This window comes from Phaethon aethereus (genome assembly GCF_964289735.1).
Source record: "Phaethon aethereus genome assembly, chromosome: 2".
NCBI classification, from domain to species: Eukaryota; Metazoa; Chordata; class Aves; order Phaethontiformes; family Phaethontidae; genus Phaethon; species Phaethon aethereus.
The window spans coordinates 97,084,737-97,106,214 of record NC_138582.1 but is presented as its reverse complement, the minus strand read 5'-3'; the positions used below and the strand labels follow the sequence as shown (position 1 = coordinate 97,106,214).

Genomic DNA, 21,478 nt, shown 5'->3' with positions numbered 1-21,478 from the left:
GTAATTGTTGCAGCTAAACTGACTCCTTTCAGGTATTCCAGGTGAGGACACTGTAGGTTGGCAGCAGACCAGTTTGTGGTGCAGTTCTTCCTTCATTGACTATACGAAGATGCCGAGCAGTGTGGTATGTATTGCAAGTAGAAAGGATGTGTAAAAATCCAAACTGTAGATGCAGTGACCTAAACAAGGATCAAGCTGTTCTAAAAGTTATTGAGTGTATGTAGCATGAAAAAAAAACCCTCAGAATATACTGCAATTTATAAGGGGGGAGGGGGGGGAAGTATACTGACAACATTCTAAGACTCTCAAATGGTTTTAAAAGAAATGGATAGGGATTTTTGAGTCTTTTTTGCCTCTTAATAGTTACAAAATAGATTATTGCTCTTAACTTTTGTAGGCCACAAGTCCAGCCATTTGCTACACCGAGAAGCAAACCGATTTATCTGCATGCGCGTCTCTCTTCTCTTTAAACAAAAACCAACAAACAAACAAGCCCTGGGTTTGGGGGTTTTTTGGTGGGCTTTTTTGGTTGGTTGATTTGATTCGGGTTTGGGGTGGTTGTTTTTTCAGAAGCGCAGGGGGCTGGGCCCCGGGAAAGCCCTGCGCTGGGTTCCGCGCTGCAGACGGCCCTGCTACCCGTGCCCGGAGCCTGGGCCGCACCGGGCCCCCGAAGCGGCGGCGGCGGCGGCAGCAGTATCGTTCCATGTGAAAACCTTCCCTTCGCCGCGCAGCCGCGGGGGGATCGGCGGGAGCCGCCGGGCTGGCCTGGGGGCGGCAGGAGGCCCGCCCCGCCCCGCCCGCCGTGGTTGCCGCAGCAACGGTAGCCCACGCCGTTGGGGCGCCGAGGCGGCCGGCGCGCGGCGATGACCTCAAAGCGAGGCACCCGGGCGAGGCGGAAGTTCAGCGGCGGGCGGGCCGGGAAGGGCCGGGCTGCCCGCCGGCCGCCGCCGCCGAAGCGGGGCGCCGAGCGTCATGAGCGGCCCCGCGGCCCCCAGCCGGAGCGGGGCGGCCCCGCTGCCCAGCGACAGGAAGCGGGAGGCGCTGGCGGCCGGGTCCCCGATTCAGCCCATCATAAAGGGTAAGGAGCGGGACCGGCCCAGCTCGGTACGGGGTCGTTGGCGTGGCTGAGCCGGCTGTGTACAGCTGGGGACGGCGGAAACAACACACACGCGCCTCGGCCGTTGGGGGTCTGCGGGCCGTTAGGGGGGCGCGCGCCGCCCTGCCCGGAAGGGCGTCCCTTGAGCGGGGCGGAGAGTCACTGTGAAGACGGGCGTTAGCGGCCTCCTCAGGCGCTTCTCAGCCCTCTGCGCTTCCACGGAGAGGTTCCAGGTTTGGAGTCGGGTGCCTGGAGGGCTTAACTGGCTTTCCTCTCCCGGGTGGCTGTCTGGCTGTCTTTTGGGAAGCCGAATCTGCCACGGAGCCCGTGCCACTGTCGGCACTGAGCGTCGTGGGAAGCTTTTACTTTTTGTCCTCTTCCCCCAAGCGCTCGCACGTTGTCCAGGTTAATCGGTGCGCAAAAGCGTTTGAACTTGGAAGCGGTCTAGCCTGTGCTTGGTTTACAGAAAATACCCCCATCTTAAGCTGTGAATCTCTGTTGAGCTGCAGCCTTTAGTTCTGTCCTGCAGTAAATTTTTACCACCGTTAACAGCCAGATATGGAAGCTGTACTGAGGAGGAGGATTGACACAGAGGGTGCTGAGAGGCAGAGGAGAACGTTCACCTTTACAGAAAGGTGTCTGTGGCCCCTGGACTATTGATTCATTGCATTTTTATCTAAGCTGGTGGTTTGCTGAATAGATAGGATAGCAAATAAATATTATTCTGGTGCTTTTTTGATTTTATGTGCATTTGGTGAGCAGTCATGCCTCTTGAAGTATGGTGTGCTACCTTGTGTTGTAGTATGGAGTGTGAGAAAAAAACTAAAAATCTGACTCATTAATCTTCTAGATGTTGGAGAAATCTATTCAAGACTACTGGATCACAGGCCAGTAATTCAGGGAGAAATACGTTACTTTGTTAAAGAATTTGAAGTAAGTATCTGTATCTTACTGGGCACTGTAACCTTCACAATCTGAGACTTTAAACAATCTTAGCATCTTTTTAGAGATGATAACATGTATGTCATTTGCATCAGAAAGATTTGACATGTATTTCTTGCCCAAAATTACTAACATACCTATAGCATATGTCTGCATCTTTATTAAAAAAGGCAGTAATTTAGGTATTTTTATTTAAGAGGTTTGGAAAAGGGCATAAATATTTTTCCTGCAGAAGACTGGCAGGAATATTGATGTAGGAGAATGATGTAGTCCTAACATCTTAGAGAAGTTCAGTTAGTTCAAGGGAAATATTGTCGGCCAGTACAGGATTACATCCGAGTAAGAGACCAGTTTGTGCTTCAGGTGGATTCAGCTGGCACAATTGTAATTTAATTTTGCTTTAATTTTTGTTCTGTGAAAGAAAATAGTATTACTGGAAGAGAAGAGCAACGCATTATGCAAAGTAAGAAAATCATTAAAAATTGAATGATTGTTATCTGATTGGCTGCAACTAAGGCTAAAGTATTGAAGATGTATAAGTATACAGCTTTGCTTGGAAAGTGTAATACGGTTTCCACAAGATGGCAGCAAAAATTTAGAAAAGTAGAATTATGCATCAACAAAAGGCTATTTCTAAGAGTAGTTTTTCATTCTTAAAGAATGTGGGATTTAAAGTCCTAAAATTAGTCCTGAAAATATAATTATACCTCAAAATTATAATGTGCAGAGCTGGTTTAAAAATAAAAAAAATTACATTAAAATGTCTTCCCCCACCCCAGTTGTACCTAATATTTCAACCAGGTCTAATTTGTTTCCATGCTGGTCTAGCAAAATACGTACATGAACTACACTTTCATCGGATCTGTATCATATGGGCTTGAGAGTCATAAGGAATAATTTCTTTTCTTTGCCTTCCCTAAATAAGTTATAGGATACAGTAAATAATTTTACGTGGCTTTTCATAGGAAGGAAAATTTTAAACTCAATTACAAGATTATAATGAATTTAATATGTTTCTCTCATTGTACTCAAAGTCTTGTTCTATTTCTTAGAACAAATTTCAGATATTCTTAGATCTTTGCTTGAAATTTAATTTCCAGTTTATACTTTTAGGGTGGAAATAGCAAAGCAGAGGATTATTTACATTTTTGCAACTGAGAAACAAGTGTAATTTTTGGAAGAAATTCTAACTTTGAGATGTCAGATTTTTTTTTTTTTTAGTAATAGGACATATGCCTTTTCTTTCAATGATCAGCATCAAGCATGTAAAGAATGTAGATTTGCATTCAGGAGTCTGTTTAATTAAGTGGCTTGTCTTGTCTGTGCCTCAGTTTCTGAAAGTTTAAAATGAATGTGATGGAGCTGCCCACTCCATGTGATGCAGTATTTTTTTATTACTTAGAATTGCTTTATGATTAACAGCTTTCAGTGCAGGAATGCTTGTGTGCCATTCAACTCAATAACTCTGAAGAGGGGAAGAAGGGATAAGGAGGCAGGTGGCAGGCTGGAGCAGATTCTAGAATATTTTTCATTGTCTAAAAGAAAGTACAGGTGAAATTCAGAGTGGAAATGGTGCTGTGGCTTGAGAAATTATTTTTTTTTAATGTAAACAATAAAGCAAGAGCTTGTTCTTCTTGTAATTAATAATGATCAGCAGTGAGTCAGAAGAAGGACTGCCTCTTTAGTCAGCTGTTTTTTGTTATCTTTTAGTTGTGACTTCATTGCTTTGCTTCAGTAAAAACAATTTTACTTGCATTGTTTTAACCCTATACCATATTAAATCTGAAAGGTCAGACATCAAGCAAGCAAAATCAATGCTATGTTATTTCTCTGTAACAACTGAGTTATAAAAATGCAGTGCTTTCAAGCTCTGTTTCTCTCTGTTGTTTTTCATTTGTTCTAAATTACCTATACAGAACAACACCTTTTTCCGTACAATGTTTTTATTAGTAAATACAAACTTTTCTCACAAGGTCCAGAAGCGTCATTCAAAGTATTCCTGTATTTTAGTGTGAAGAATGGAGCATTAACTTTCCCTTTTCACAAAACTTATTTTATCAGTTGTGCTGAATAAGTAGAGTAACACTTTAATGGACTGTGGTATAGTCTTTGAGATAAAGCTATTAGTATATCTACTGGGAGACTGTCTTATTTTGGAAAGTGGAGTTCCTTGTTAGCCACTCATTTTCTTTCAATTCTTCTGTCAGGAAAAACGTGGCCTCCGAGAACTACGAGTACTTGAAAATCTAAAGAACACAATCTTTGAAACAAATGAACACGTTCTTCCTAAGTGTGAGCAGGCAATGCATGACAATCTCAATGAAGCATTCAAGAGATGTAAGCGAGTTGCTTCTTACTTTCCTTGTTGTATCATTTTGAGAAATAATATATATAGTTTGGGTTCAGAATATCATTTGTGGAAAAATTACCATCCTTGGGTAAATTTTTGACCATTTAGTTGCCTTGTTCTCATTTCTGTGAAATTTTGAAAGGGAGACAACAGGGACATTTTTTGTTATTTATTGGTCCAGCCAACACAGCTCTTGCTAAGGGTTACATTAAAGCTTTTTGTTGACTTAAGTAGAAGTTATTTCAGCTCAAGCTTTTACAACTCACTTAGAAACAGAGTAGTGCTCCATGTTGGCTAAAGCCATGGACAAAATTTTGCTTTTCTGGTTTGTTGCAAGCATGCTGTGGTGTGACCTTCAAGTTTCTTAATTTTCCCACAGGAGAGTATAATACTGTCCCCTATGATTTAAAACAAAACTTGTTGGTGTATAGCTATGAAATGTGCTGCTATTATTACTGTCTTTAATCACAAATAGGGTAGTATTAGTAGTAATTCTTGTATTCTAATCCTAGTTTCACATTTTTTATTGCTCAGATTTTAAAAAATTTAAAATTTGTTGCACTAATTGCTTCTCAAAGAGATATTTCGGGGGAGAGTGGCTATATAGCTTTAGCTGCCAAATTTATGCAGTTGAAACATGCCAGCATGAGTTTTGTTATATTTTCTGTATAGTATATTGTATAAACATTTAATTTTATATAATGTTTTTATATGTTAGATACCATATAAATAATAACAAATAGTAGATGATGTTATACACACAAAATGATGGCAGGATAATACTTGAAACTTAAATTAGTTGCGGAAATCAGGCTTATGTTCTAACACCACCTAAATCAAGTGAACCTTTGATACTATTCCCTGACTTTCTAATGGTCAGCTGTGCACTACATCATTAGTAATAGAATCACAGAATGGTTGTAGGAAGGGACCTCTGGAGGTCATTTTGTGCAACCTCCCTACTGAAGCAGGGGCAGCTAGAGCCAATTGCCCAGGGCTGTGTCCAGTTTGGTTTTGAGTACCTCTACAGATGGAGACTTTACAACCGCTCTGGGAAACCTGTGTCAATGTTTGACCACCCTCACAAGAAAAAAGAGGTTTCTTGTGGTCAGATGGAAATTCATGTGTTTCAGTTTGTGGCTACTGCCTCTTCTCCTGACAGTGAGCGCTATAGTGAAGAGTCTGGCTCCCTCATCTTCATTCCCTTCAATCAGATATTTATTCACATTGATGAGATCCCCCAGGCCTTCTAATCTCCAGGTTGAACAGTCCCAGCTGTCTCAGCCTTTCCTCATATGAAAGATGCTGCAATCCTTTAATCGTCTTTGTGGCTGTGTGCTAGACTTCAGTCCATCTCTTTTGTTTACTGGGGAGCCCAGAAGTGGACACACTACCACAGGTGTGTGGCCTCACGAGTGCTGAGCAGTGGGGAAGGATCATCTCCCTTGACCTGTTGGCAGTGCTCTTCCTAATGCAGCCTTAGTTTTTTCATACAGTCATAGAATCATAGGATAGTTTGGGTTGGAAGGGACCTTTAAAGCTCATCTAGTCCAACCCCCCCTGCCATGAGCGTCTTGAACTAGACCAGGTTGCTCGGAGCCCCATCCAACCTGACCTGGAATGTTTCCAGGGATGGGGCATCTACCACCTCTCTGGGCAACCTGTGCCAGTGTCTTACCACCCTCATTGTGAAAAATTTCTTCCTTATGTCTAGTCTAAGTCTGCCCTCTTTTAGTTTAAAACCATTATCCCTTGTCCTGTCGCAACAGGTCCTGCTAAAAAGTCTGTCCTCATCTTTCTTATAGGCCCCCTCTGGAAGGCTGCAATAATATCTCGCCGGACCCGCCTCGTCTCCAGGCTGAACAACCCCAGCTCTCTCAGCCTGTCCTCATAGCAGAGGTGTTCCACTCCTCTGATCATTTTTGTGGCCCTCCTCTGGACCTGATCCAACAGGTCCATGTCTTTCCTGTGCTGAGGGCTCCAGCTCTGGATGCAGGACTCCAGGTGTTGTCTCCCCAGAGCAGGGCAGAGGTGCAGAATCCCCTCCCTCAACCTACTGGCCACGCTGCTTTGGATGCAGCCCAGGATACAGTTGGCCTTCTGGGCTGTGAGCACACATTGCTGGCTCATGTCCAGCTTTTCATCCACCAGTACCTCCAAGCCCTTCTCGGCAGGGCTGCTCTCAATCCCTTCATTCCCCCAGCCTGTATTGATACTGGGGGTTGCCCTGACCCAGGTGCAGGACCCTGCCCTTGGCCTTGTTGAATCTCATGAGGTCCTTGAGCTTGTCCACGTCCCTCTGGATGGCATTTCGTCCCTCGGGCTTGTCAACCACAGCACTCAGCTTGGTGTCTGCAAACTTGCTGAGGGTGCACTCGATCCCCCTGTCTGTGTCATTGATGAAGATATTAAAGAGTACTGGTCCCAGTACAGATCCCTGAGGGATACCACTTGTCACTGATCTCCATCTGGACATTGAGCCATTGACTACTACCCTCTGGATGTTGTGCTGCAAGGCTGCGTTGTTGGTCCTCATTGTGTATTGCTGGCTGGGGTTATTCCTCCCCAGATGCAGGACTTGTCATTTCTCTGCATTCAACTTCATGAGATACTTCATGAGATTCCTCTCAGCCCAATTCTCCAGTTGCTCAAGATCCCTCTGAATGACAGCACAATCATATAATGTCAGCCACTTCTCCTGGTTTTGTATCATCTGCAAACTTGCCAAGGGCGTGCTCTGCTCTAGCAGCTGGGTCACTGATGAAGATGTTAAACAGTATTGGCTGCAGTGCTGACCCCTGGTGTAAACCACTAATGACTTGCCTCCAACTTGACTTTGTGCTAGACTCTAGACTTGGCTGTTCAGCCAGTTTCAACCCACCTCTCTGTTCACTTCCATAACCCATACTTTCTTAGCTTGTTTATGAGGATGTTGTGGGAGACAGCATCAAAAGCCTTACCGAAGCTGAGATAAACAACATTGCCTGCTTTCCTCTTATCTGCCAAACTAGTCGCTGCATTGTAGAAGACTGTCAGGTCAGTCAGGGATGATTTCCTGTTTGTAAATTCATGCTGACGGCACATTTTCTTCATGTGTTTGAAAATACTTCCAGGAGGACTTTTTCCTTCACCATTCCCATGATTGAGGTGAGCTGATTCGCCAGTAGTTTTCCAGATCTTCCTTCTTGCCCTTTTTGAAGATAGGAGTCCAGTCTTCAGGAGCCTTTCCCAGTTGCAGTGATTTTTCAAAAAGAGAGTGGCCTAGCAGTGACATCAGCCAGCTCTCTCAGCACTTATGGATGCAACCTGTCAGGCCTTGTGGACTCATACATTTCCAGTTTGTTCAAGTGCTCCATAAGCTGGTCCTCTGCCACCAAGGATAAGTCATCTTTGCTCCAGACTTTCCTCAGGGGCCTGAGATTCTTGAAGTCTGGTCTTTATAGTAAAGACTAAGGCAAAGGCGGCACTGAGTACCTTGGCCTTTTCCAGGCTCTTTGTCACCAGCTCCCTGCCCCATTCAGCAGAGGACCTGCGTTTTTCCTATTTGTTCTTTTGCTGTTTATGTACTCATAGAATTCTCACTCATTGCCCTTCACATCCCTCACGAAATTCAATTCCAGATCCACCTTGGCTCTCCTAACCCTGTCCCTGCACGATCAGATGGCAATTCTATATTCCTCCCAGGTCACCTGCCCCTGCTTCCACCTCTTCACACACTTCCTTTTTAAGTCTGAGTTCAGTTAGGAGCTCCTTGCTCATCCATGCAGGCCTCCTGCCACCTTTGCTTCATTTCCTACTTTTTGGGATGGACCTTTCTTGAGCTTGGAGGTGATCCTTGAAAAGGGTGCTATGTCCTATTTGTTAATCCCAGACCCTTGGTTTGCCTAACCTATCCCCAACTTTTTTGAGGAATCACTCCCTCACTTGTCATTTCTAGTTTAAAGCTCTCCCTACCAGGTTGGTCAGCCTGTTGGCAAAGGTACTTTTGCCCCTTTTGGTCAAGTGGATCCCATCTCTTCCAAGCAGCTGTTGATGCTCAGAATGGGTCTCATGGTTGTAGAAACCCAAACCTTGCTGCCAACACCAACTGTGCAACCATCTGTTAACCCCAGAGATCCAAGGAGTCCCCCTCACCAGGAAGGTTGAGGAGAACATTAACTGGACCCCCATGCTTTTAATCACTGTCCCCAGATCCCTGTAGTCATTCCTGATAATTCTTAGGTCACCCTTGCAGTACTGCTGGTGTCTACATTGAAGCGCAGCAGGGTCTGAGCCTCGGTAGCCTCTCTACAACATCCCGAATGTGAGCTCCTGGCAAGTGGTAAACCTCCCTACATGACAAATTGTATTGACAGGTGGGGAGCCTCCGTGTCCTGCCGTAGGGGGTCTGCTACAACTGTCAGTTGCCACTGTCTTCTTCATTCAGGTCCTGAATGGCTCAGGCTCAGCCACTAGATGCTCCAGTTCATGGTGCTCCCAGCTCCTTATCAGCTACAAGGGCTGTGAACCTGTTCTGTAACTGGAAATTCTCAGGGGGGCAGGAGCCTGCCTCCCAGTGTGGGAAGTCACTGACTTTAAGATGATGATAAACAAGTAAGGTATTTCTCAATACTAGGATGTGTTAGTAGGAGAAATGACTGCTTTGGGGAAATTAGTTTATTTAATTCTGCATTAATTAAGTGTTAAATAAGTTAGGAAAGAAACCTGTGTAGGAATACAGATCCTGTTTCCATTGACAAGTTTTTCTAAGCTTAGTCTTGTGAGAGAAGATGCTGGCTCCAGCATAAATATGTTCTCTAGGTAGATTGTTTATAATAAATCACTTTTTACATTTGATGGGGAAAAATAAGGAAAAAAAACAAAAAAAAAAAACAAAAAAAAAACCACAACTAAAACATAGAGCTTTGTCACCTGTTTCTACTTACTGACTTGAGAGGTTTTTCATGTCTTCTTGTCAGCAAGACTAAGGAATATGGGCATAAGCGAACCTAGCTGCCTTTCTCTTTTTGGCTTCTAGAACACACCAGGGTTGAACTCAGTGGTATGACTACATACAGTTATCAGTGTAAAGTGTTCTCTGCAAGTACTGACAAATCTTTTTCCTGCAGAGTTAAGGGACACAGTGGAACATAATCTTTGACTTGCAACAGCCCCATGTCTCTTAAATCCTTTTCAGGCGAGTTTCTCTTTGATTTAGAGCAGCAGACTGATCTACTGCAATTTGTTGTTTCAGTGCAAGCTGCCAACGATATGATCCATAGACTCCAAGAGAGGGAGCATGAAGAGAGGAAGGTAAAGGATGGTTGAATAGATTTTTATAATGTGACCTAAGTAAGAGTCTTGTGCTTCTACAGCAAGTCTACATGCCTTCAGTATAACACATATTTTTCTATACTTTATATACTTGCAGTAAAACTTCTTTTCGGGTGATTTCTGCACTTATAAAATGCAAACTGCAGCAGCATGTTTGTTCTAGGACTGCAGAGTTAATGGATCACTAGCTCTTCCTACCATCTCCTGATGTATGGAAACCGTCTTTTTTTATTTCCTTTGCTTTATTTTCCCTCCTAGTTCAGACTATAATATTTGTCACGTACAGGGAAAGCTTAAATATTAAAAAAAAATTATTTTCTGTGGAACAAAAAACACCTACTAACCTACCAGAATGGAAATGTAAATCTTTCCTAGTTAGCTGAGAACATTGACCATATTATATATATTGCTTGTTGAAAAGGAAGTGTGTTTTTCACTTGTGGATAGGTTATTTAATGAAGGGCTATATTATAGGAACATGCGAATTATTGGAATCTTTTCAGTTGGCTACACTGCTCATTTGAAATACATGTGCTGTAAACCTAAAATTTGGAAAATTATACAAGAAATTAGTTTCATGTTTTCCCATTACTCCTTCATGATTGTGTTCCTGTGTTATCTTTTTACTTGCAAAATGTTATTTGTAATTTAGTTCAGAAAAACTGAAGACTTTTTTGTGGCCATCATGCAAAACAGGCTGTGCATTGATTTATGTAAGCCGATAGTTGTGTTTTTCTTTCCTCTTTGTAAGCAGTGAAGATGGGCAGTCCAGTTGCAGTTGAATACTGGTACTGTGCAAATAGCACACAGCTGAACCCTGACAGAGTTTGCCTGTGTCTAACACTACTGTAGATATTGGTGGAGAGCTTGAGTAGGAAATGCTTATAGTTCTGCTACTGTTTGTTTGAAGTAAAACTTAAATAAAAAATTTGTAACTTATAAAATGAGCAGTCACTTAATAAGAATGGTAACTATTCTTTTTAAAATATTAGCTGTGTATTTCCACTCAATTTTTTTAATGTGCATTGGAGCCATACTAAGAGCTATTCAGGATTTGTAGCGTTTCTTTAAGCTTGTACAGTAACACTTTTTGGCTTGAAACTTTCCAAATGTGAGTAGTAGCAAGTAGGTAACTTTTTAAAATTATTATAAAAGGTGTCAGCTATTTGAGGAGAAATTCTTTTTCCTTACTTTTCTTTCTGAAATCATGTGTTCTGAAAAAATGATGGGGTTTTGGTAAGATCTAGTGTCAAGTGGTTAGTGTTAGCAGCCCTCTGAAATTAATTTCTGCTGAATAGAATGAATTTTAAGATTATTTGCTTTTCTTTTTATTTTAAATATTTTTATGTAGAAGGGTACAGGCTTATACTGGAAGCTACCAGTCACTTCCCATTATGGTCTTACCTTTAATTGCTTGTATCATGAACTAGTATGGTAACATTTCGCAAAGCCTGTCTGTCCCTGAAATGGTGGGGTTTTTGGTTTGGGTTTCTTTGATATGTTTTTGCGTATAGTTTGTGTGTTTTAATTCCAGCAAAACTAACCCAAGTAAATAATACTAAAAACAAAGTTTACTGGAAAAAATTACGTTTTTATAAATGTTAATTTTTTGCATAACCAATGACAGTAAAACAAGGATAGAAATAAATGCAACCAACTGATGTGAGTCGGTACTGTATACACAAAGGCTTTAGTATTTTTCAAGTTCAAGCACAATGCACTAGTGAGTGGAAAAAAATGGTTTCATAATCAGATTAGATTTTTTCCAAATAACTAATGTCTGAACTTAGGTGTTGATGTAAAAGAAATATGAAAGTTGTCACTGCCAAAATATGTAAATTTGTTAACATATGAAAGGGAGTTCCCAGAACAGGCATCAATAAGGCAACAACTATGTTTCTAATTTAGACAAGCTTTGGTTTATATCTAAACCAAATTATGAAACCAAGTTTCATAACACAAAACTATTTTCAACTTCTTATATGAATGTGAAAGCTGAAAATCTTCTGAATTTAGTGATGTCTAAATATATTATAAAAAAAAAAAGTTACTCATAAAAGTAGTAGGCATTGTTACATAGAACAAATTTGAAGCTTAATTTGAGCTTCCCAAGCCCTTGTCTTTCAGTATAACTTTATAAATGCAGAAATTGAGGACAAGTATTCACATTACATGTGAGAAGTTAAGTTTAACAGCTTGCTATGGTTTATGTTCTGTTGGGTGACTGAAAGAACTTTTAGCAGAAGAGTTGAAATACTGTTTGGAGAAGATGAATTGCTGAAAGAATGGATAACCAGCAATCAAAAACAGGACAAAGCTGTATCAGTGTGGTCTGGAGCTGGAAACTTAGAGGAGGACAGAGCTGGAGTTCTAAGAGTATTTGGCAGTGAGAATATGATTCTCTGATTATCAAACAAACAAAGTCTATCCAAATTTTGCCAAACAGCCATGGAGAAATACCATTTATAGTACCTTGTAGATCTTTTACCTTGTAGGGGTAAAAATGTTTTTTTCTGTGCAGCAGATGATAGTAAGCACCAGTCAGTTACACCGACAGTAAAAACTGAAAGCATAGCGTACTGTTGCTAACAGTACAACAGTCTTTTGGTTCAAATATAAATCTACATCATGGCAGGAAATGTTGGATTGCCTAATGCTTAAAACATTACAATTCATAGCTAATTATTGAGACTGTCTTTTTTGGTTGCTGGCTAAATATTGTACCGATACCATACAATATCATGAATTACCTATGGCTTCATCTTGGCTCAGGTACATCTGTATGCTTTCCTTCATATGGCAGTTTTCCCATGTTACAAAGGTCGTGAGGTTTTACCTAAGAATAAGATGTGGTTGGTTTTTTACTTGTAAGTTTAGACTACAGTTATTGTAAAGATTTTTGTTTGTTTGTTTTAGCAGTCATTTTTAAATGACAAGAGGTAGGAATTAAAATTAGGCTATACTCTGAAAAGCTGTTCTATGAATTTATGCTGATTTTCAGTTTGTATATGCTGTTCTTTGTGATTTTTTTTTTTTAGTTTACATGTTACAGTTTCTCCAATTGGCAGTCCTGGAAACAAAAGAATGAAATCTAAAAATGAAGGTATCTGTTTCTGAGTTTTGAATCACTACCAGCAATCCAAAATTTGTAATTAGAAGTTTTCAGCAGTCTGGGAGTTCTGTAAATCTTTATTTAATTTGAAGTGTTTTGCTGACCATGCACAGGCCAGAATTTATTTCAATTTATCTTTTACATGGTTGGGTAGGTCTTGCAAAGTTACAAGTTTAAAAGTAATGAAAATTAACACTGAATTCTTCCAAATATAGATTTTTTTTTTTTTTTTTTTTTTAAGGAGAGAAAGGGATTACTTTCTCATGCAACTGTACCTGCATGTTCAAAATGTAGACGTTACTTCCTTCTTTATGACAGTAAAAAATAATAATTTTAACAGATCAGAAGTTACTTATTACTACTGCAAGTGCTTTCTGGACTTCAGAAAAACCCATTCTTCTACCTTCCTGAAATATGAATATGTATTTATTGAGAATGCATATTATATTTTTCTGTTCTGTGGTAAGATGGAAGTGCTTCCTAACTGAGCATCAGTATGTACAGGCAGTTTCAATTTCTTAGTCTTAATATGTCATATGTCACCTATGGGGGCCCAGTTACTGAAAGTCTCTGGATTATTGTTTGACTTGGAAGTTAAGATATTTGACATGAGTCATTGACTTGATGAATTCAAATTTATAAATATATGTATGTATATATAAAAATGAAGGTGTTATTCTTTTCAGTCTACACAATAACCAAGCAGATAAAGGGTGTCTATTCCTTTGAAACAACTGACTAAAAAAGCATGTAAGAATAATGTTTTAATATTCAGGATAGTTATTGGCATCATTTATCTCGAACTTAATTATTCAATGTATAAGTAATTGGAAATAAGTCTCCATTGTCAGGGTAAATGCCATAAGCAAAAGGTTTTCAGTTCTTTCTTTTCACTTGCCCAGGGAATACATCAGGTTAGGGAAACTCTAGAGATTAATTCTGGAATATTCTGTAGCTCTGTAATACCAAGACTGTCATGTGAGCTGGGATATGTGAATTAGATTTTTTTTAAGTAAAAAAAATTACATATATTTCTAACATCCGAAAACATGGAATACTCCATGTATGGACGGCTTTTTTGGAGGACCAATAATTCCCTCTAATATACTTTTTGAGGAACTGTTTTTTTTAAACTACAGAGACATGGTAACATGTTTGAGGTTGCTCAGAATGCTGTTAAATCTTTCCTGAATGCAAAATTTCTGAGAACATGCAAAAGCTGGAATGTGAATTGCTAACAATTATTATATTCATGACAACTTGTTTTTAAGTTATAAAAGAGTTACTGGAGTTTTGTGTATCTCAGCATCACTGAGGTGATACAGATCTCTAGAGATTGATCATTCTTCTTACTGTTGTCATACTTGTGTCAGCAAGCTGTAGGAGGTACAGCTACAGGTATGTATTTCAGAGATTGCTCCTCTTAAATGATGTTCATGTGCTCTTTTCTACTCAGCATGAGTTTAAATGTGCAGTGAATTAATGCTTCATAACTAAGGATCCTGACGCTTAAGATCGCAACCCCAATTTGTATTAATATCTAAATTGATTGAGGTTATTTCTTCAGTTTCATGTAGTCAGACTTTGAGGAGTGAGAAATGTACTACAACATTGGAAAGCTTCCTAAGTAACAAACTGATGGAAAATAACCTGAAGTTCTGTTAACTTAAAATGAAGATGATGTTTTCCTCACCTTTACGAAATCACCCTGGAAATTAATTTGCCAGGCACAGTATCAAATTCTATGTGTATTGTTTTCTGGAAAACAAATTCTTCTTGCAAATGTATAAATTTGGAAATTATAGTATAAAATATACTCAGTATTGTCTCTACAGATCACTAATGTAATGTAATTATGTTGATTTCTGGAAACTGCTTTTTGAGAGTGACTTTTGACTTAACCAATACTAATCTCTGCCAAGATGTCTATACATATTGAAAAACTTAGTATTTTAAAGATTTTTCATGACTGCCAATGGCATATTTAACAACAGAGATTATTTCATCTACTTATATGGACCTCTATGCTTTCTAGCTGTGCTACAGCTAAAACTACAGTTAGGGCACAACATTTTTTTTGCATAGTGTCTTGATTTCATTATTTTTTCCTCCCATGTGTTACGGTCAGTTGAATAAAGCAGTGAAGTTAATAGCACTGGAGATCACAGAATCACAGAATCACTAGGTTGGAAAGGACCTTTAAGATCATCAAGTCCAACCATTAATCCAGCGCCACCATGTCCCCTAAACCATGTCCTGAAGCGCCACATCCACACGTTTTTTGAACACTTCCAGAGATGGCGACTCCACCACCTCCCTGGGCAGCCTGTTCCAATGCCTGACCACCCTCTCAGTGAAGAAATTTTTCCTAATATCCAATCTAAACCTCCCCTGGCGCAACTTGAGGAAGAGGATGTGGTGGGAGTGGAGAGCATTGTGGTAAAAAAGCACAATCTAGGGCAAACCTGACTTGCAAAGTCATCTTTCTGTGCTGAGAAATTCAATCTTTTGGTGACCGGAGCACTAGGTGTCAATGTCTCCTGGGTGTCAGTGTCTCCTGTGTGCAGGAGCCTGGATCCTCAAGAGACTGTTAGTGATGTTCCGCTAAGCAAAAGGCTGTACCATGGTAGCAGCTGTTAGGAGACAGCGGAGAAGGCTTGGATGAGGGAAGCCTTTTAGTACCTTCGCTCCAGGGATGGTGTCTGTTGCAGCTTGCGTCTCACAGTTGGATGTGAGCACAGGAGGAACCTGTCTTTGGTCAGGATTTCTCTCCCATATTGTTCTGTGATGCTTTACAAGACTGAAGTGCCCACTGAAGCTTATCCCACAGCTGTAGCATTCATAGGTCTCTCCTGCATGGATTCTTTAACTTCTAATAAGAAGCAAGGTTACACTGCAGCATATGCGTTGGCTGAAAGAGTATCCTCAGGCACGCATCCATTAAGAATCACACTTTGTTACTTTTGTTGTTCGCACAGCTGTTCATCTGGTAGTAAGGGGAATGTTGGTTTCATGCTTATGACTGTCTCGCACACACAAACATATCCACTCAGCAGCCACTAGTGTTAGTGATCTGGAAGTGCTGCTAAGCACAGCTGGGTTTGAGTTTGTTTTCTAAGAAGGAGAGCTGCAGTGCCCAAGGTGTGCACTGGGCTTCTGCAGTGGGGTTTTCCAAATCGTTACCAGGGTGGAGAGTGAAGAGAGTATTCAAGTTCTTGGTGTCTTTTAGTTGGTATTTCTTGTCATTCTTACTTGCTTGACCTAGCATATCTTGATTTTATCTTTCTGTTTTCTGAAGTGTTTATTCATATCTGCAACTTTTTACTTTAAGTTGTACATTGCAATTATACGGAGTTACTTTATTTCCAACATAAATCTTACTCTATAAAATTAGTTACTATGTCAGTAGAATGCTGCTTGCCTGTATATATTTAAAGAATAAGTACTTAAAGCAATTGCTTCTCAGTACTCAACTGTTTAAATTTTTTATTTAGGCATAGATTAGGCAATGTATAATTCTGGCTGCTAATATCCCTTTATTTCACAATGTCACTTCTCTTGTGCCGGAACAAGCTAAAGATTGATTGAGCAGGGGAAGGCAAGAGGTTTCTTGGGAGAAGAAAGGAGTTAGACCACAGATTTTTTTATAAACTAAACTTAGCTATCTCATGTTGTATAAATGTCTTCAGTCATTTTACCAGGTAAATAATTTTATATCCTTGGGTAGAAATGGTGCAGTGAAAATGAAAATAACAAGTAGCAACATGAGTTTTGTGTACCTTGCAAACTATTCATGTTGTGAGGAGCATGGGTTACTCTAGCTGAAGTGTGGTTTGGGTAGGTGCTGTGTAATCCTGCCATTAAGCGTGTGATGCACTGACAGTTTCAAAACTGGTTGAATATGAAGTAGTGTGCGGATCAAACTAGTAGCGTATACTAGTGTATTTTGTTAGTAGCTGATGTTGTATCCGTTGCAAACAAAATGGGTCTGGGCGTAATGTTGTTACAAAGTGTGTAAAATGCTGCATGGCATGTACCATAGTATTTATTCCTACACAGAAGTACTGTACGTAAAAAATAATCGTTGCTAATATATAAAAAAGGAGAAAAAGAAAATAAAAGAAGGGTGAATACTCTCTTTTGCTGAGAGATGGAGCAAATATAAGAACAACTGCCTAGATTTATTGTGACTTCAGCATTTATAATATAAGGCCAGGCTGTTAATACTGCATGCAAGGAATCAACAGAAGTACGTCTCATCTTGACATGCATATTTGATCTCTCTTTCTAGATAGCTAGATTTATGGGGTTTGGGGTGGTTGTATTTGTTTTTTTCAAGATAAGAGAGTGAAAGGAATCAGACTTAACAGGAGCCAGGCTGTATGAAAGTATAAGGGGAAAAATAACTTATTTGGAAAGGAAGACATTAATCACAGTGAGAGCTAGCTGGCTAAAGCAGAAACACAAGCTGTCAGTTTAAAAACATTGAATATCGATGTTGTTATATTCTATTTCACTCCTTCCTTTTTGTGTTAGAAGCTTTTCATCAAGACTAATATCTGATCACTATGCTGAACATAAGCCCTGTAGTAAAATAGAAATGTGCTTTGTTTCTAGTTTTAAAAAATGTATTCACGAATGTAAAAAATACTTCTGTTTCAACAAATGAGACAAAAATAGCAAATGTCAAAAAAAGAGGAGCAACATGCTGAAGGGTTGGCTGACACAATTTATACATGTTTTATTAACCATCAGAATTTGTTGTGAAACATAGAAGCATTCTACTTACATGTATTTGACATAAAACCTCAAATGTTGTCTTGACTGTTGAAGTGGATCCTTTAAGCTCTAGTAATGCGTGTACGCCTAAATAATGGACATAGATAACTCCCTAAAAATTTTATTTTGTCTAGCACTCGTAAATATGAAATATAATGGGCCTGGTATTTGCCTCATAAATCAGCTGTGGTAATGCTTCCAGTGCATTTAAATCTGTATCCTATATAACACAGACCTGCTTCTGCTTGCTGTACTAGATACAGATTCTTGGTTCTTTAAGATCACTTAATCAAAAACCAGATGCATTTTATTTAAATTATTTTTCTTTTGGTCATTTTCAGAACAGCGGACTCCCTGAGTCTGTCTGTGTCAGTAGGCTACTTCTTTCTGTGTGAACACACAAGAAGAGGAGAAACAAAAAGAAGGCAGCAGTGTCCATTTCCTGCCTATTTTTTTTAAGTAACTAAGGGGCTAAAAGCACTGAATACCATGTTCCCAAAATCACAAGTTCATTTTAAAAGAAAATCATTGTGAGATGATACAGATTTATATCAGCTGCTTACAGTACTTCTAACATTGTCAGTAATCAGAGGAGCAAATAATGCAACAAGTATGATCTTTAGAAACTAACAGAAGTGCTCTAGGCAAACTGGTAACTCTAAAGTATCTTTCCATTTATTTATTTAACTTTCACCAGACTGTAGCATAGACAAGCTATTGTTGGTAATGCTATCACTTTCATAGTATCATAGACACTTTACCATTTGTTTTGGATTGTCTATACTTTATAAAAATACGTTTTCTTTCTAGTTTCACCTTTTCATATGTTTTCTTGCTAGTTTCACTTTACTGAAGTAAAAGCCCAGTGTCTCTGATACTCTTACATAATGTAGATCTCATTAAACCCTCTGTTTTAATCTGGAAATGATTGTTGAAACTTCTCACTTTCCCCCTCTCAGCTTCAGGCAGACAAATTGACGGCTCATGAAGAGAAGCGCATAGCCCACTGGGAGGAGTTCATTAAAGAACAACAAAATAAACGAGCAGAGGTGGATGAAGAGCACAGAAAAGCTATGGAGCGCCTCAAAGAGCAGTATTCTGAGACGGAGAAGGAACTGGCCAAATACGTTTCTTTTTAAGAGCTTTCTTTTTTGATAGTGCTGGGTTTGTGCCAATGTTCAGTGGCTTAAATTGAGATTCTTTTGGAGAGCTGAAACGCGTAAGGAGAAAGGAGAATTTCCTCTACAGATTTGGTATGGGAAGAAAAGGTTTGCATACTTTCAACTTAAGTGCCTATCTCTGCTTGTTTTGTTCAGGGCAGCTAGAATGCCAGTATTTCTTCGTTTGTTGGAAGGTCGAACCGGAAATTACATTGTGTGACAACATCAGCAGGAGTTGCAAACTGGAATTCTTTGCCATTTGCAGAGACTATCATATCATTTGGGAAAACGGAGACTAATGTAATACTAACTGTCCCAGTGTGCAGCCACAGCCCTTTCCCAAAAAGTAGGTGTGATAGGTTACATTAGCCATAGTTAGCTGAGAATTCACTGGGAAAACCATAAATCCCGTTCATAGATTTCAGGAAAACCTGTTTTATGGAATACTTTACTTTGAAGTCTTAGCAATGAAAGATCTCAACAGAATTTTAAATCCAGTTGTAATTCCAACTTTTGGGTTGTATGATCAGTATTAAGAAGTATATCTGAGATTTAGATGGGTTTTGCTAACATAAAAATGGCTAAGTGAGCTTGGACAACAATTGGGTTTTTTCCTCTCCCTGTAAATGTCTCAGGCCTCTCTTTTTAAGCTTTACTGTTCCAAGCAAAGCCAAAACCAGCTCAGAAGTAATCATGAGAAGCATATCAATCTTTGTATGAGCTCTGTGGCTAGTACAGTATTTACCTGAAGTATTTGACATGCTGTTGGTTTACTTAGGATAAGCTTGTCAGAATTTTATAAAGCAATTGAGGAAAGATTTTTGTTTCTTTATCAGCATAACAAATGAGCAGATTAGTGGTAAAATGCCTGTAGTACTGATCTGCTTTCTTACTGACTGTTACTCTTACGGGGTATGTGAAGCTCCTGCATTGCTTGTTTTTATTTAAAACTTGCAGTTAACAGCAGTGTAACCAAAGAAGTTAACTTAATCAGTTCATTAACCAAGCGAAATGAGACATAGTACCTTAATGCAATTTGCTGCAAGCTAACCGTTAGTACAGGAAATATCTTTCCATAATTTAGCTGGTGTCCAATATAGAATGGAAACAGGTAAAAATAAACAGAATTTACCCTTTACCTGTACTGCAACAGTAATATCCCAACAATGGTTGCTTGTGTAAGTTTATGGCTTGGTGTCAAGGCTCCATTCCTGGCAGCATGTTGATAGTGTGATTAAAGTTAGTAGAGGAGATGGAATAAGTATTTGAGATTTCTTTCAATAACACTGAATTCCTGCCAAGCTGCTCTGCCTGCTACTGTAGGCCCAACAGCTCCATCAATCATCATCGTGTATCTGGACTGAAAAGAGGACTTGCCGACACTGGGGCACGCTGGAATGTTGTTAATTCTCTGTTGTGGATGGAAAAAACGTAGATGTCTCAAAAGTATCCCACACATGAAAGATAGGAAAGCCTCTTTTAGAACAACCCCTATTTGAATAGCAAGTGACCTCTAATATTTTTCAGCTTATGTACCCATGATGAATGTTGTAAGTAAGCTCAGACTTTCATTTAGAGAGAAAAAATTAGTTCTTGCCTGTCTTTAGAATTGGGTGTGGAACAGTTCTGATTGTTTTGAGCACAGACTGAAAATGGCTTCACTCTTACCAGATTTTTTGATGTATATGTGCTCAAACACCAAATGTCTTTATAGCAAAATTCATTTAACTGCATAATGAATTAATTTTTATTTTTGCACTGATAATTTTTATTAAGATTTAGATACCTAATTAACTGTGCACTGGAGCTGTAGATTTTAGTATTTCGTCAATTTGAGGGCTCTTAAGCAATGATAGAATTGTTGCAAGTTGGATATTCACTGGAAAATAAAGCGGTATTTCCAAAATCTTCTGGGATGTTTGCTCCTGATTCTTTGGAAGGCTTCTAAATACTAAGACTCAAAATGTGTTCCTCTTTCAGAATTATACAGGTATTTTTATGCAGAAGGTTATTTGAAAACACTTTTCTTCATCATCTATATCTGCCTTTTGGCCCACTCTTATTCATTGTGGGGACTACCTGAAAACTATCCATTACTGAATTATTTTATTCAGTAATTTCCACTTTTTTTATATGATATGCTGTAGGTTTTGAGGTACTTGGAAATGCTTAATTGTCTTTGGAGCAACTTGCCGACATTTACAGGAAAACCTATTCTTTTTGTCCAAATGCTTAAAAAAAAAAAACCCCAAACCTGATGTGTCTTAACATTATCTCAAAACAGAATACATCTGACAGATAAAAAAAGATTCCTATCTTCAGCAGTTTTTTAGCAAGGTGGGACTATGGTCTGTCTGGACACACTAGTACTCTGCAGTGGGACTTTCTTTGTAAGATTTAAATTCTTATGTAATAGTCTCTACCATTTGGGAGAAATAAAAAAACAAATAGTTTAAAAATTGTTTTATGTCATTGGTGCATAAAGGAAGTGTTTTGCCTTCTACTTGTAATATTTACATGACTGAATTTCATAGTTTTAAAAATCTTAGGAATTTATTTAATCCCTGTTAAGCTCTATGGAAACTTGCATCGGATTCCAATAGGAGCTGGAAATGGTCCTCAGCACTTAAGTTAACTTCTAGTTTGGCAAGGGAGTTGCACGATCTGTCTTTGTACCCAGCTATGCATATAGCTTTTTGCTTACTTATTAGTGCTGTTTATTTTAT

General features: G+C 39.3%; 1 protein-coding gene across 1 annotated transcript; it reads left to right on the top strand.

The window, feature by feature from the left end:
- Nucleotides 1-972: 972 nt before the first annotated feature.
- On the top strand, nt 973-18,731 carry BLOC1S5 (biogenesis of lysosomal organelles complex 1 subunit 5; the record flags this gene model as incomplete). The annotated part of the gene is made up of 5 exons (XM_082014904.1): nt 973-1,078; nt 1,947-2,029; nt 4,246-4,375; nt 9,622-9,680; nt 18,552-18,731. The coding sequence occupies 5 exons, from the start codon at nt 973-975 to the stop codon at nt 18,729-18,731; spliced, it is 558 nt and encodes a 185-aa protein (XP_081871030.1).
- Nucleotides 18,732-21,478: the final 2,747 nt, after the last annotated feature.